Below are 16,556 nucleotides of genomic sequence, written 5' to 3'. Positions count from 1 at the left end.
TAAACTGTATTAGTAGAACTTAAAAAAATTTAAACATGTCTTACCATAAGGGTCCACAGGTAATTGGCTCTAAAGAAATGTGATGCATAAACAATCTTCTATCTTTTATTGTGCCTAGAAAAATATTATTTTACATTATGTTTCAATGAAAATACATTTTATATTAGTTATTAATGAATGTCTCATAGGATATTTTATTTACTATGTTTATTTATTACACACTTTTAAATATTTACACATAAATTTTGATATAATCATAGACTTTAACATTTTCAATGCATATAATGCATGCTCAGTAAATAACTACCAAAAGAAATGTCTGATTCACACTGATGACTGTTTTCTAAATAATTCACAGTACAAACATATAAAATAAATCAGTATAAATTCAGTCAGCCAATGTTAATTGTAACTCAAAAGTGTTAGTCAATGAAAATATCTAATTTAAGGTTTAGTCTTGTAAAGGTTTAGAAGCTAAACTTTAGTTATTATTCTCAGTGTGTAACTTGTACTTCTTATATCTCCAAGTAGTCCTTTGGAAGGGGAGCAGTTGAAAAAACTAGAATTTGTAGATAGACCCATGTGATCACAAGTACTATGTAATCATGAAAAGAATGAGGAAAATATCTACATATTCATTAGGAATGATGTCTAGATATGGTCTAAAGTAAACAACACCGACAAACAAAGAAGGTATTAAACAGTGTATAATATACTGATACCTTACCCTAGCCGGTTTGGCTCAGTTGACAGAGTGTCAGAGTGTGGACTGAAGAGTCCCTGGTTTGATTCTGGTCAAGGGCACATGACCGGGTTACTGGCTCAGTCCCCAGTATGGAGCATGCAAGAGGCAGACAATCAATAATTCTCTCTCAACATTGATGTTTCTCTTTCTCCCTCTCCCTTCCTTTCTGAAATCAATAAAACATATTAAAAATATATATATACTGATACCTTGTAAGAAAGGATAATGAGTGTATGTATGTGTGCTGTATGTATGTATGGTAAATTTGAAACTATTATGTATATACTGTAAGACAGTGGATTTCAAAGGGTGATCCCTGGGGGAGGGATACCCGCAACTCTATTAGGGAATCTAAGCTGTCAAAGCTACCTTATTAATAATAATAATAATAAAGTCATATCTATTTTGTTTGTTTGTTTGTTAAAGTATTACATATGTCTCCTTTTTCCTGATTGACCGCCCACCTCTCCCACCCCCGGTTTTTTTCATTGTGTTGACATTTTGAGTAATTATGACATCTGCATTGCTCGTGTGTCCTATTGCAGACTTTAGTGTGATGATTGTCTCAAAGAATGTACTTATGTAAATTTTCACACAGTTCCATTGTTACTTAAAAGAATAACCAAAACAATTAGTTATCCAGACTTGGATATTCAGGAGATATTTTTTGAAATGAATGAAATGAACTTGTCACTATAAGGAAAACAAGTGGCAGTATTTGTTTCCAGTGGTAAAATGTAAGCTTTTAAACAAAATTAGAATTTTGGAAGGCTTTTATCTGGCTCTGTTAGCCTGACAGCTTCCAAATACTTAAAACTTTTCACGTATCAGTGGTGACAAAAAGCAATTGTTTAATATTGTATAAAAAATATGCCAATATTTGGAAGAACAGCATAACTAAGTGAACTAATATTTTCAAAAATGACCAATGCACAATGTACAAAAATTAAAAAATTTGTTTTAATTCTAATATGATAAATATAAATAAATGTAATTGACATGGAGACCTTCTTTGGGATCTTCAATAATTTTTAAGAGTATAAAAAGGTCTCCAGACCAAAAAATTTGAGAACCACCACTGCAGGATAAGTAACTATGGCACTATTATTATGAACCAAGAATTGTAGCATAAAAAAAATGACACCAGCAGCGAGACTAGTTAGAACCCCAATTTTGTTTTTTAAAAACTATTAACCACTGAAAGGCTCATTGGAAAAACAGTGATTCTAGAAGTAGGGCAGGGGATTACAAGAACACCCTAGGAAATCTTTTTATGATAATAAAAAGCACAAAAGTGCTCAAAGGTTAATCAAGGCATGTTAAAAAGATAAACAAACCCTTGTGAAATACTTTAAAGAGGTTTCCACTTTTAAATTTGGGATGATTTAAATAAAAAAGTGGTTTTCTTTGTGAAAATATACATTATGTGTAATATATTTTACTTTTAGACTTTATACATGCATTATAAATAAAAATCAATTTTATTCGAGAGAAAAAAATTCATTATCTACCATTAGCAGTGATTATTACACTAACTACTCCCTACTCTGAAAATGATAATTAAAAGGAAAGAATTAAGCTTTTACCCAGCCTTTTTAGGAAGAACTATAGTTCCTCCCCAGTTGTTAAGGAAAAGCTCTTCCTTGTTGAAGAATCCCAGCTACTAAATGTATAAGGAATAACATAATTTGGAAAACACTATTTTCTAACTTCTAATTAAATAATTGATTCAAGTGAATATTATCAATTGATGTTGAAATTGTGAGTGAAAGAGTGGTAAACTGAGTATTTTCACAGCCCAAAAGATCATCCCACAGATTACCTGCTAGTTGCAAATGGGAAAATAGACTATTTTTTTTTTTTTTAAATATATTTTATTGATTTTTTACAGAGAGGAAGGGAGAGAGATAGAGAGTTAGAAACATTGATGAGAGAGAAACATCGATCAGCTGCCTCCTGCACATCTCCTACTGGGGATATGCCCGCAACCAAGGTACATGCCCGTGACTGGAATCGAACCCGGGACCCTTCAGTCCGCAGGCTGACGCTCTATCCACTGAGCCAAGCCGGTCTCGGCGAAAATAGACCATTTTAATGAAGTGATTTGGTGGTTAGCATCTTAACCAAGTGATCAAACCGCCTGACACAGTGTGTCCCTGATGCAAACATGTACACAGAACTTCTATGAGGCATTCTTGCCAAAAATGCATAACCAGATCCTAATTAAGTCTTTGATCCAAATAGGGAATAGAGAAAAAAGCTAAATGATACTACAAGCAAACAAACAAATCCAGAATGTGGGACAGTCTACAAAATAACTGGCTTGGTCATTTAAAAGTGCTACTGTATGAAAAATAAAGTTAAGTATAAAAAAAGCTAAGAAGACCACTGTAGATTAGATTATATCAGATATTAGGCAACTTTCTTTGGTGATGATTGTTAGGTCGGAGAGGGCCCAGGATCAGATACATGCAGACGTGTGCTTAGATAATGGACCCTCCCTGGCATTTCTAACAGATCAGCGTGCCAGACACAAGATACCGGCTTCTCCCTGAATCAACACTTCTCCCTGAATCAACACGATGCCCACACAGATACTGACTCCTTCCTGAATACGCTGATGACCCCCTGCAGCGGAAACTTCCTCAGCTGAATATCTCAGTTCATGTCCCCACCCCTCACCCAACTGCAGTATAAAAAAAGCGCCCCCTCCATGTTGGCACGGATCCACATGCCCTGTCTCTGGGGTTCATGGGTCGCCCAGGGATGCAGAATAAAACCTTTCCTTTCTTTCTTTTCTGATTAACTCAGCTCTCTTTATTTCCTACACCGCCTCCTGAGCCACCTAACCTAACAATGATGGCTCTGTGGTTATACCATTATGAAATGTCAGATCTAAAACTAACACCCAAAAGTTTTTTGGGGTTTTTTTTGTATGTGTTTTTTTTAAAAAAAATATTTTTATTGATTTCAGAGAGGAAGGGAGAGGGAGAGAGAAATAGAAACATCAATGATGAGAGAGAATCATTGATCGGCTGCCTCCTGCATGCCCCATACCGGGGTTCAAGTCCACAACCCAGGCATGTGCCCCAACCAGGAACCGTGACCTCCTGGTTCATAGGGTGACACTCAACCATTGAGCCACTGCAGCTGGGCAATGCTCAAGTGTTTTAACACAAACATATCCTCATAGATCTATTACTATATATGTCCACATATTATATGTAATTAGATAAAACAAAAAGCAAAAATAGTAATACTGTTGAATATAGGTGCTGACTAAATGGGTAAACTCTCGACATTTTTGCATGTAAAAATGTTCATAATAAAAAATTAGAAGGAAAAGAATCATTCACTAGCAAATTGTGAATGATTATCATGCTGAGAAAAAAATCATTAAAAAAGTAAAAAATAAGATATGATGGTCAAATAAATACTGAATATATACTGGCTTAAGATAATCCCCCAAATATAATACTTTATGCAACAGTACCATTGTTACAATTATATGCATGTTTTTCCATTTACTTCTTGTAGCACTATGTCAAAAACAATGGTTTTAGGACAAGATTTTCCTATATGCATACTACCTAATACCATTTTTTAATACCTAGAGAGTAGAAAGAAGTCACATCTTACACAGGTTCTAAAGGCAATTTATCATGTAATAACTCAGTATGGTAATAATTATCCTAGAAATTATTTCTACTTCTCATAAAGAATAGTAATTACGGTTTTTGTTTTCAACTCTGTTCAGAATTCTTATACAGACTAAAGTTTGAGAACCATTAAGTTAGGAGGAAGAAAAGAACAACAGAAATAATATAGTTTTATAGACATTTAAAACACTTTGTTTTAATGATAACTTTCACATCTCTATCAGTAAATGAGAGATGATTTAGAATATTCCAAAGTGTTCCTGCCTCTTGTGGGATTTACCCATGTGTTTCAGAACAAAGCCTCCAGAGTTTAACATATTTCTCCCTCACAATCTCAGTTCTTCCTTTCTAAACCAGGAACCAAGTATATAGTGAGCAATAGTTACATATGTTTTATTTATTTTCAAGCATTTCATGGTAAAAACTTTGAATTTCCATATAAATGAGATAGGAAACCACAAACAGTTTTAAGCAGTCAAGTGACAGAATCTGATCTCTGTGTTATAAGACTGATTCTGGCTGTTGTGTTGCAAATAGGCTAGAGGAAAGGAAATGGCAAAAACAGGGAGAAGGGTTAGAAGCTATGATAGTGGCTTGGATAAAGATTGCAGGGATAGAGGTGAGAAGAAATGATCAGATTCTTATTATATTTTGAAGGCAGAACCTATAGGCCTTGTTAATGGGTTGGATATGAAGTATGAGGAAATAAAGGTAAAAGATGACATAAGGCTTTTATGTGATCTGCTGGCAGAATGGCAGTGAGAAAGGAAAGATAACAGAAAGAGCAGGTCTGGGGCATGGATGGAATCAGGAGTTTAGCACTGATCATATTAACTGAGATGCATTATTAGCAAAACCAGCAGAAAAGTGATAAATCGACAAATGAATAACTAAGTCTGGAGTCCAGGACAGGCTAAAGACTGAAGATATAATTTGCATAGTCACTGAAGTTCAGACTAAATTCTTACTAAATTTTATAGCTTTTTTAAAATTAAAAAGTCATTATTTTATAATAATTACACATTTCCCAATTACAAAGAACCTCTGCCTTATACCAGGTATTATGAAGGAAAAGCTCACATAAGTAAGACAAGATATAAGTTTAACAAACAAACTGTAAGGTCTTGTCTACTTATCTATATAATCAAAAGAGCTGAAAAAATAACTATTATGAATATTATGGGTAGTACCTATAGAGGGGGAAAATATGGATAAAAAAAAAAATTTTACCATCTGGAGTGCTTTTTGAAGCCTTTAAGGATTTTTCTTGATTTTCAATTATCCCATCAAATTCATTTAACAAGTTCCTTTTGATTGGGGGCTCTCCTAAAAAAAAATTCCATACAGGTTTTCAAAAGCAAATAATAAAAAAGCCTACAGCCCATTTTTAAAAGCTAAAGTACTGACTCTTACAATATGTTCAGCAAAAAATACGTAATTATAATTTAAATAGCAACCATTCTATTTTGAAAGAGAATATTCATTTTTCAATATCAATTTAATTTCTATTATTTTTGACCATTTAAAATACCACTATTTAATTGGGTCTAGGGATAAACAGACATTACCCAATAGCACAGATAAACCACTTTTTAATAAACTAGAACTGAATGTAATTCTAGGTTTACTGGCAATAAAGATAAACAAAATCTCTTCAAATAATCATGTCTTTTTCCTGCATTAAACTCAAGAGGAATTTATTACATAGGTCATTGAATTAGAGTCAGTGAGGAGAAAATATTTTTTAAATTACCCAAATTACATTAAAATATTAGAAGTAATACTTCTTATTAACAATTCTACAAATGCTGAAAGTAAAATTAAACCATGATTCTAGATATGCATCTTTATGCCATATGGATAGTATGTGGTAATAGGTGCTTTGCTTTTTGATGCTTTATTAAAGGAAATGAATTTGTAGTATTTAATAAGTAACAATACCCATTCAGGGCTTTACCAAATGTTAGATTATAATGTGATTTAATTGTTTAACAGGGACCTGTATTAGTCAAATAACCAGAAGGTGATTAAGCTGTATATATTTGCATATAAATATATAACAGAGGTGAGGGAAATTAAACAGTGATGCTGTTGAGAATATTTATTAAAAGTTGTTTTTTCTCCTGAGCTGAAGGCCAACCCATTTCAGTATACACATGAACAAAATGGGTTCCAATAAATAAAGCCATTATTTTCCATAAAAGAATTATGAGTATCTTTAATCATCTCTGCACTTCAGCATCCTGCATTAGACAAGAGCAATAGTTCAAGGTAAGTATTATAAACTTAACACTCTGCCCATAACATAAACTTGGTATAGAAAGAGGCCTGGATAACACTTGATTAAGCAAATCTGTATCCACCAGGATAACTTAGAGTCAAAAGGCACCAAGGGGAAGAATGAACTGACTGGCTTCAGTGTCACTCACTGTATGAAGATACTGGACAAGACTTGTGATAACTATTCTGAATCTATAGTTGTTGTTTTTTTTAAAGGAGCTAGTTATTGAAGATCAACTACTTAAAATGATCGAGATTAAATTACTTAATATTATTCCCAATCAGAGATACTAACAGAAAAAATATCACGTCTAATTATCCTAGTAAACTAACTTGTTAGAAGTTAGAATATAGTCCAAATGGCACTAAGACCAGAATACTGGTTTTAGAACACTTCCTAGATTTTTTTTTTTTTTAAAAAAAGCAAGCTAACACCTATAACTAGAAACCAGTCTTTTTTCTCCCCCCACTGTGCAACACGTTTGAATGCTTACAGACACCAGGCAATGGTTCAAGGCCAGTTTGCTCTCTCATGGGACACTATGAGAGATTGCAAACCAATCTTTTAATAATAGCCAGAATCTGAACCTATGCTATCTTTATTTATAAAAACAGTTAATAAGTTGTATTATAAAGGCTGTTATAACATGAAGATAAGAGTTTCAGCCCTAGCTGGTTTGGCTCAGAGGGTAGAGCATCGGCCTGCAAACTGAAGAGCCCCAGGTTCGATTCCAGTAAAAGGCACATGCTCGTGTTGCAGGCTCAATCCTCAGTAGGGGGTGTGCAGAAGGCAGCAGCAGATCAATAATTCTTTCTCATCACTGATGTTTCTATCTCTCTCTCCCTCTCCCTTCCTCTCTGAAATCAATAAAAACATTTTTAAAAAGCTTCAAATTTTCTAGAGAAATTCAAACTTCTAACAGTAATTTCTCCATTATAACTATATTAATAATGTCTAAAAATATACTAAGAACTTCAAAACACAATTTATTAGTATACAAACTCAGAGATATCAAGAGTGAAGTTACATCTCCCCAAACTACACTTAAAAGTCTGGAAAAACATGTTTAGTGTATAATACCCTAATTGCTATAAGCTAGGACACCAGGACTAATAAAGACTTAATTTTAAAAGTGTTTGGCCAGCCAAAAGGGAAAAACAGATACTTACCAATTAAGAAAAGTGCATCTCCTCTTCTTTTTCCAATTCTTGAATTTAACAAAGCCATTTCCTTGTTTTGGCAGGTAAGACGAAAGTGTTCGGGATGACTTAGCAGTTCAGAATCTGTCAGATCACCATCTTCCATAAAAGCTTTGGCAATCTCCACTGCTTCTGTTTCAAAATAGTTTTCTGGATCTTTGGAGTAAGTAGAACAAATTTCTGTATTTGTTGTCATGGGAAGATTAGGGTAAGTTTCAGGTTTCATAATGTCTATTTTTATATTTTTAGGTAAAGCTTGTTCTTGTCCCAAAATATGACTGCTTCCAACAAGTGATACTTTGCTCCCTAATACCAATGGTTGTTCATCCTGCTTAAATTGAGAGAGACATGGCAAAGTTTCAAGAGAGGGAGTATTTTCTGAAAACCCACTTCTAATGTTACAGTTATTTGATAATTTAAATTCTTTATTGCAGGCTTTTTCCATTTTGCAGCTTGCAGAGTATTTTGGAGTTCTCTTATCAATACAGGAGAGAGGTACTTTTGACACAACTTGTCCAGATGTAGGTGAATTCTGAAGACCATATTCAGTTCTGAGTGAATCAAAGTCCTCCAACATCCCCTTAACTTTGTTTAAGGAACTCTCTGAAACTGGAACCTGTTTTCCACTTGCTGTACTAAATCCAGAGAAAGCAGGTGATGGCAAATTTGGGGGGATATGTATCATAGTATTTTCTTCTCTTGTGAGCCTGTCTGAATCTTCTTCATTAGATTCAAATGATACTTTGGAAAAGAGCTGCTCAGCACTCTCTTCTAGCTTAGAAAAGATGCATCTGGTCTTCTGTAAGGCAGCATCTGACACTTGTACACATTTTCCACTTGCTGTGCTAAAAATCCCACAAGCATTAGAGACCGTATTAAATTTACAAGTAGCAGAAGCTTTCAAATTACTCTGGCAAGGTAACATTTCAGAAACGGTCTCTGATCTAGACATACGTTGGCTATGTTGTAGAATTTGTTCACTCTGAATGCCAGTAAAAACCTTATATGAATGCATGCTATGTTCTTCACTATCCAGAGAGTTAGGAAAAATAAAATTCTCCGAATCACCCACCACCTCATGATAACCTGTCCAAGTTTTTGTATGGCCAGTGCCTGACTTATTCTCTGTGTTTATCCTAATGACCTTGGTGCAGTTGTCTGCAAATCTTTCTCTCACTTTCATTCCATGTGAAACAGACACTATTTGACCACTTGCTGTACTAAATGTAGGAGACTGTATCTCAAAATTATTTGAATTAGATATGGCCACTTCCATGTCTGTTTTCTTATTTTTGTATGGTGAAGAGTTAGTCACAAATTTCTGAACACAAGTATCTTCATTTTCAGTTTGTGGGTAGGTGTTTGCTTCTCTTATGGTGGCTATTACTTCAGAAAAATTAGTGGGGTTTTTTTCTTTGACATTCTTCACTATTGGCTCAATACCAAAATTATCCCCTTTTTTTGAGAGCAATTCTAATTTATCATATATCTCATTGGAATGACAAAAATCAGAGTGATCTGAATTGCTATTAGACATGCTACTGTTACTTAAATAAGTTGAATCTTGTTTTTCAGAGAGATGATTTTTGTCATTTTCAATTATTATACTGTTTGAGTGATTTCCACATGAAGGATTTTCCACATAATCCTCAGGATTGTCTTTTAAACATGTAACTTTGGCAGCATTTATTTCTTCTGGTTGATCATCCAATTCTCCTTCAAGTAGTGAAGCCTGATTCACAGAAAATTTTCTACCATGTCCTGTGCAAAATGCTACAGCAGAATTTTTAATGGCTGAACAAGTGAACTGATTTCTGTAACAAGTTGTAGGACTTTTTGCTGTTTCTTTTTCTATATTTCCAATTTTTAGAGCAACACTATTTGACATTTTGAAATTTCCAGTTTGCCTGTATAAATTATCACTTAAGAGCCTGGGTAGCATGGCAAACTCATTAGAAACAAGTTTTTCCTCTGTTAAAGAATTCTGCATTTCTTCACATTTTGGAGCAGTTGTTACTTCAACAGTCTCACATGCTAATGGAAACCCTACTTTATATTCTTCTCTGTCCTTCAGCATCTTTACCCTTTGATGACTGTTATCAGTGGTTTCACTATCTTGTTTTTTCTCATCAAAAAGATTTTTCACTTTGTCCAGATATTCCTTCACAATTTTTACCTTTTTCCCACTAGCTGTATGAAAACCCAACATAGTGGGTTCTTTGATTTTTTCGATTTCACATTCTGGTTCTGTTTGGAGAGTCAGTAATTGATTTTCAATACCAACTGAGTCACTTTCTTTCAATGTTTTGTCTTTAACCCTATCTGTGGCCTCATAACTTGAAATATCTATTTTGTTGACATTTATTCCAGAAAGTAATTCAGAATTCAAGGCATCTGAAAAGTTATTCAATTCTTCTTCTGCACATTTTTGATAAAAGAAATTCATAGCTTTATTTAAGGAATCTTTGGAGACTCTGACATTTTTCCCACTTGCAGTCTTAAAGGATATATCGAAAATGTCAAAATCTTTTATGTTTTGCTCCATCTCACTAGCAGTTAACTGTTGTTTATTTGACGTATGAACATGACATATTTCTTCAGCTTTCACAACTTCCAAGCAAGTTAAATCTGACAAACCTTCTTTTACTTGAGTGTTTCCTCCATTCATAAACTGGCCAGATGATTTTAGATGTATGCTGTGCTGATCATTAACACATGGCAAGCCATTTTCATCTTTGTGAACACAAACTGTATCATTTTTATTTAAATCATGGCTATCAGATTCTCCTAAGTTACAAATATTTCTACAGGCACCAATAGATTTATCTTCACTTGCTGTATTTTTCTTCTGGTCTTCAGAATTTTCTTCAACAAAGATGCCAGCAGCCATCTCAATATTATTTTGTTGTATTAGTTGGTATTGATTGTTTTTTACATTAAAATTTTTATCATTACAATTTTCCATCTGAAACACTGAAACAATAGTATCATTACATTGACTTGAAGAGAAACTTCTTGGATCTACTTCTGCAGAAGTTTCCTCACTAATATTCTCAATGTCACTGAACAGCCTCACAGATCTTTGCAGTGCTTCACTAGAAACATTCAGTTTTGTGCCACGAGCAGAGTAAAAGCCTCTAAACTCCACTTCATTTTTATCTGAATATCCAGCAGCATTTTTGTTACAGCTTGTTTGTAATGAGCAAGCAGACTTTTGCTTATCTTCCAACTTCCTGCTGCTATCCATGAGAGGATCAACACCTTCCCATTCCTCAGAAGTGGTATGCAAGGCAGATATCTGGTTTTCAGGTATTTCAAGTGGATTATTCTGCATCGTGGGGCTTGGTTTTCTAAACTGTGTAAATTCAAACTGACTTCCTGATTCTTCCAATATAGTAGAAAGTTCTGTAATTTCTGCCGTTTGGCTAGGTGTTAAGTTACGGTTTGAATTAAAATCTCGCTTCAAAGACGAAGTTGGAGGAGTTGTGTGACTATTTTCACTATCAGACGCAAGTGCACTACTGTGCTCATACCCAGATGCATTATCAGTTGATTGGCCATCAAGTGGGTGAGGTTTGCTTAGTTTCTTTTGATTTTCTAACAATGAGGTATTTACAATTTCTATACAGGCTAAGGTAGTAATAAAATGTTCTTCAATATCTTTGAAGAACACTTTACTTTTCTTAATGTTGTATTCAGAGAGTTTTATGTCTTTATTAGAAGCTGTTCTGAAACCATGTCCAAAATTGTGATTTGAAATGGGATCTGAAAGTTCTGCCCATGTGTCCATATAATCATTATTTTGGTTTGATTTCTTATCTACATCTAAGGACATGTCTGCCTTTGAATCTTCACCTAGAATCATTTTCTGCATTACCCTTTTTCTGTTCTCTGTAAGATCATGGACTACATTTGATGAATCAAAATCTTTTGTAATTGATGCTTTGGCTACTTGTCTATCATCGGTGCCTGTATGAGAGTGCTTGAGAATAGGTTCTCTGACACAACTGACGTCTGCCTCTTGAAGTTCCTCATTATTTTCTAACAAAGGAATATTCCATTCATCAATTATTTCAAAGGCAAAATCCTTCTTATTGTCTTGGAAAAGTTCTTCAGAGTTTGAATTGACAGTTATTTTTGAAATTGAAGTAGTCTTTTCTTGGACATTTTGGGTTACTGTGAGATTTGTAGTTTGGTTTAATTGTACCTTCAGAGAAGGTGATGCTAGTATTGTGTATTTTTCAGGTGACAACAGCTCCACTTTTTTATAATTTTCATTTAAAACACATATTTCTTGATTATCCATGGGAATATTTTTGGTTAAATTAAAACCAGGTTCACAATTCTTAAATTTTACTTTCTCTGATGCTTTATATGATTCTTTTCCTCTAGAAATCACAACTGGGTTTGATGGAGGATCCTTGGAGCCAGAAGTTAAAATGCTGGTGTTATCAAGGTCATATAAAATGCTTTCCTGGGATTGAAAGTGAATACCACTACATCCCATTTCTGAATGTGGCATTGCAGGGTGAAATATTGCAGGTAAGACCTTTTCTTTTATGTCTAAAATTTGGTGTTCTGGATCTTCTTCACAATATTTTTCCTGTAAGCATGACAGATGATCAGTTTCTGTGGTTATAAATGACTGCAGCTTTTCTTTATTAATTTTTGCTTCTTTATAATCAAGATCCTGAGATATTTCATTATTAGAAGAACTGCTTTCATTATTAGAACATTTTCTCAGAATTCTCCCAAAAGAGCTGGTTAAAGACAAAGTTGGTTCTTCAGAATTATTCTGTAAACAGTTTTTTCCCACAGAATGCAATAAACCTATGCATAACGAGACAAAGTGACAAAATGAAATTAAAGTACCATCAATCACATTCATTAAATATTTTCTACAAAGTTAAAAAGGTAGCATCTAAAATAAGAGTTACATGGAAAGCAATAAATGAATGTCAGATTTAAAACAGAATTATAAATAGTCTCTATTTGAAGTTATTACATTTTCCAACTTAAGATAAATAGGAGCTACTATTTCTTGTAATACATATAAACTCAATCAAAATTAGCACACAGTTTCAAAAAGCAGGTAGCTTCACAAGTAAAATTTAAAGTAATTTTATTGTAAAATAAAATTGTAGAAATATTCATTGTTAATATTGGTGTAATAGAAGATGGAAAAGCAAGGACCAGGATTAATTCAGTCTTTCATATTGAAAAACATACTAAAAGTAAAATTTTAAAAATAACTTTAAAAATTGATTTCAGAGAGGAAGGGAGAGGAAGAGATAGAAACATAAATGATGCGAGAGAATCATAGATCAACTGCTTTCTGCATGACCCTCACTGGGGATTGAGCCTGTGAATACCACTACATTCCACTTCTGAATGTGGCATTGAAGGGTAAAACCTGGGCCTGTGCCCTGACTAGAAGTCGAACCTTGACCTCCTGGTTCATAGGTTGATACTTAACCACTGAGTCACATTGGCTGGACCAAAAAGTCAATTTTTAAAACCAAGTTCTGCATATGAAGGGTCTGAAAGATGACATAGTCTCAATTATAAAGGCAAATGAGTTAAACTGCTCTGTTCAGTTAATTTTGTTTTTTAAAATATATTTTTATTGATTTAGTGAGGAAGGGAGAGAGAGAGAGAGAGAAATCTCAATGATTAGAGAATCATTGATCAGCTGCCTCCTGCAAGTCCCCCACTGGGGATTAAGCCCACAATCCAGGCATGTTCCCTGACTAGGAATTGAACTGTGACCTCCTGATTCATAGGCCGATGCTCAACCACTGAGCAACACCAGCTGGGCTGTTCAGTTAATATTAAAGGCCCTCTGAATTTTCTATTAACAAGTCAAAATTATTAATCTCATTTTCATTCATTACTGATCACTACTATATATTTGCTGTTTCATTGGTTTTAATTTTCATATATAAAGCATTAAAGGCTTTTTAAATAAAAATTAACCCAAATACCAAGCAGTTCCTCTGTACTCCAGTTCTACCAAACTTATTACTTGCTGAGATATTCCAACCCATTAAAATCTTCTCATATGAAACTAAAATTGGCTTTTAAACAGAGTTTAGCCACTGATTAAATGAATTGTTGCTGAAATAAAAAACTAGTTTTACTGTACACACTCTGGATGCACAGAGATATGGCAATAAATCTCAGCAATCCCTACATATTTGAGGAAATTATGTAGCAATAAAAATAAAGATCACGAGAGGAACCAAGATGGCGGCATAGGTAAACACCTGTACTTGCTGCCTCTCACAACCACATCAAAATTACAACTAAAAGACAGAACAACTATCATCTAGAACCATGGGAAAGCTGGCTGAGTAGAAGTACTACAACCAGAGAGATAAAGAAGAAAACACATTGAGACTGGTAGGAGGTGTGGAGGTGTGGAACAGGCTGGCACCTGGTGCACTGCTTTTTTAGTCGGGAGGGAGATGCAAGCGCCCACTTGCTCTGAACTCCAGTTCCGGGTGAGACTCTGGGGGACTCAGACACATACGGGGAGAAACTGGACTGTCTGGCATCGGGGCAGGAAAGCGAGGGCGGCTTCCTTCCAGACGAAGGTGCTCACAGGGGTCATTTTTCCTGCAATGGGACCTCTCTGGTGCAGGGCTGACTGGCCACCATTACTGTTTGCTGGGCCCTGGGAATTCCCTCAGACCTTGCCCCACCCAATTTACAACCCCACCCAAGCTGAAGCTTTTGCATATTAATGGCCTGTCCTTTCTCAGGCTAAAACCTGTCAAACAGGTAGCAGCTGGGTCAGGGAGCCCAAAAACTATCAAAAGAAGGCCCAAGAAACGGCACCAGCACCTTGCTTCACAGCTGGGCCTTGTCTGGGCCCTTCCAAACTCGATACAAAGAGGAGGAATCTGCAGATCTCACTGTAGCTCCTGCTGGGTGGCCCCAGGCAGTGGCTGACTTTGCATTTCCTTGGAGATCCAAGAGTCAGTGTATCCAGTGGTCATTGTGAGAACATACCAAATTACAACTCTTCACATCCGTAAGTGACACACTCAAGGGGCAGACTCAGTGAGCACCAAAGCTCCACTGAAGCAAGTCCTGCCCCATAAGGGTATCTCCTGCACAGCAGCTCTTCCATTGTAGACACAGCTGGTCCTCACAGCCAGCTGGCCTGGAGGTCAATTCCTCCCAGTGATACCAACAGCAATCAAGGCTTAACTACAAGACTGCACACAGCCCACAAAGGGGTGCACCAAGAGTGTCCAACTCAGGTGACTGGGGAGGCTTAGCCACTGGGCCCTATAGGACACCTACCAAACAAGGCCACTCTATCAACTCAAAAAGACTTAGCAGTTACCCAATACATAGAAACAAACATAGGGAAGCAGCCAAAATGCGGAGACAAAGAAACATGTCACAAATGAAAGAAATGGAAGAAAGCAAAATACAGGATATAAAGTTCAAAACCACAGTTATAAAGTTACTCAAGAATCTTCTAGAAACCTCTGAGGAACTTAGTGAGACCTTCAAGGATCTTAGTGAAAATGCCAAAAAAAAAAAAAAAAAAAGGAAAAGGACCAGTCAGAAATTAAGTATACACTAACTGAAATAAAGAATAATATAGAGATTAAACAGTAGATAGAGGATTCCAAGAATCAAATCAACGATTTGTATATGAGGGAGCAGAAAGCACCCAATCAGAAGAGCAAAAAAGAAGAAAGAATCCAAAAATATGAAGATAGTGTAAGGAGCCTCTGGACAACTTCAAGCATACCAACATTCACATTATGGGGGTGCCAGAAGAAGGGAGAGGCACCTAGAATCAGGGACATAGAAAGGGAATGGACTATTCTTGGGGGGGAAAGGGGTGTGGGGGGTGCGGGAAGAGACTGGACAAAAATCGTACACCTATGGATGAGGACAGTGGGGAGGGGGCGGTCAGGGCCTGGGGTGGGGTGGGAACCAGATGGAGGGGAGCTACAGGAGGGAGGGGGGGGAGAGGAACATCTGTAATAATCTGAATAAAGATTTTTTAAAAATCACTATTCAACTTAGCATTTTTCCTATTTTTCCGTTGCTTTAGTGAAAATACATAATAAATAGCACATTTTTACAGAATTGCCCAATTTGCATATAATAAACACTGGAAATTAAAGGAGGAATTATGCAGTCGACCTCCTGATGCTTATAAATCACACTAGAGGCCCGGTGCACGAAATACGTGCACGGCTGGGGGGGTGTCCCTCAACCCAGCATACACCCTCTTCAATCTGGGATCCCTCTCACAATCCAGGACCATTGGCTCCTAACCACTCACCTGCCTGCCTGATTGCCCCTAACCGCTTCTGCCTGCCTGATCGCCCCCAACTGCCCTCCCCTGCCAGCCTGATTGCCCACAACTGCCCGCCCTGCCGGCCTGATGGCCCCCAATTGCCCTCCCCTGCTGGGCCTGATTGCCCCCAAGTGCCCTCCGCTGCCAGGGACTGATTACCCCCAATTGCCCTCCCCTGCCGGCCTAATCACCCCACCTGCCCTCCCCTGCAGGCCCAATCGCCCACAACTGCCCTCCCCTGCCGTGACCCGCCTCCTCCACCGGGACCTGCCACTTCCTCGTGAGGTGGTGAAGACACTGGGACCAGCCTCCTCCACACAGCACAGAGCTGTGAAACCCCCAG

The 16,556-nt window shown here is 36.3% G+C and overlaps 1 protein-coding gene across 2 annotated transcripts in view; it reads right to left on the bottom strand.

The window, feature by feature from the left end:
- The window catches only part of BRCA2 (breast cancer 2), a 78,824-nt gene that overhangs the window by 48,493 nt on the left and 13,775 nt on the right, over nt 1-16,556 (bottom strand). For both annotated transcript variants that reach the window (XM_006765063.2, XM_015564836.1), the window contains 3 exons: nt 7,855-12,714; nt 5,635-5,730; nt 45-114 (listed from right to left, as the gene is read on the bottom strand). In XM_006765063.2, the coding sequence (XP_006765126.2) occupies nt 45-114; nt 5,635-5,730; nt 7,855-12,714 (5,026 nt within the window). The remainder of the gene's footprint in view (nt 1-44; nt 115-5,634; nt 5,731-7,854; nt 12,715-16,556) is intronic.

This window comes from Myotis davidii, unplaced genomic scaffold, assembly GCF_000327345.1.
Source record: "Myotis davidii unplaced genomic scaffold, ASM32734v1 scaffold701, whole genome shotgun sequence".
Classification (NCBI taxonomy): domain Eukaryota; kingdom Metazoa; phylum Chordata; class Mammalia; order Chiroptera; family Vespertilionidae; genus Myotis; species Myotis davidii.
This window is presented reverse-complemented; position numbering and strand designations above follow the sequence as displayed.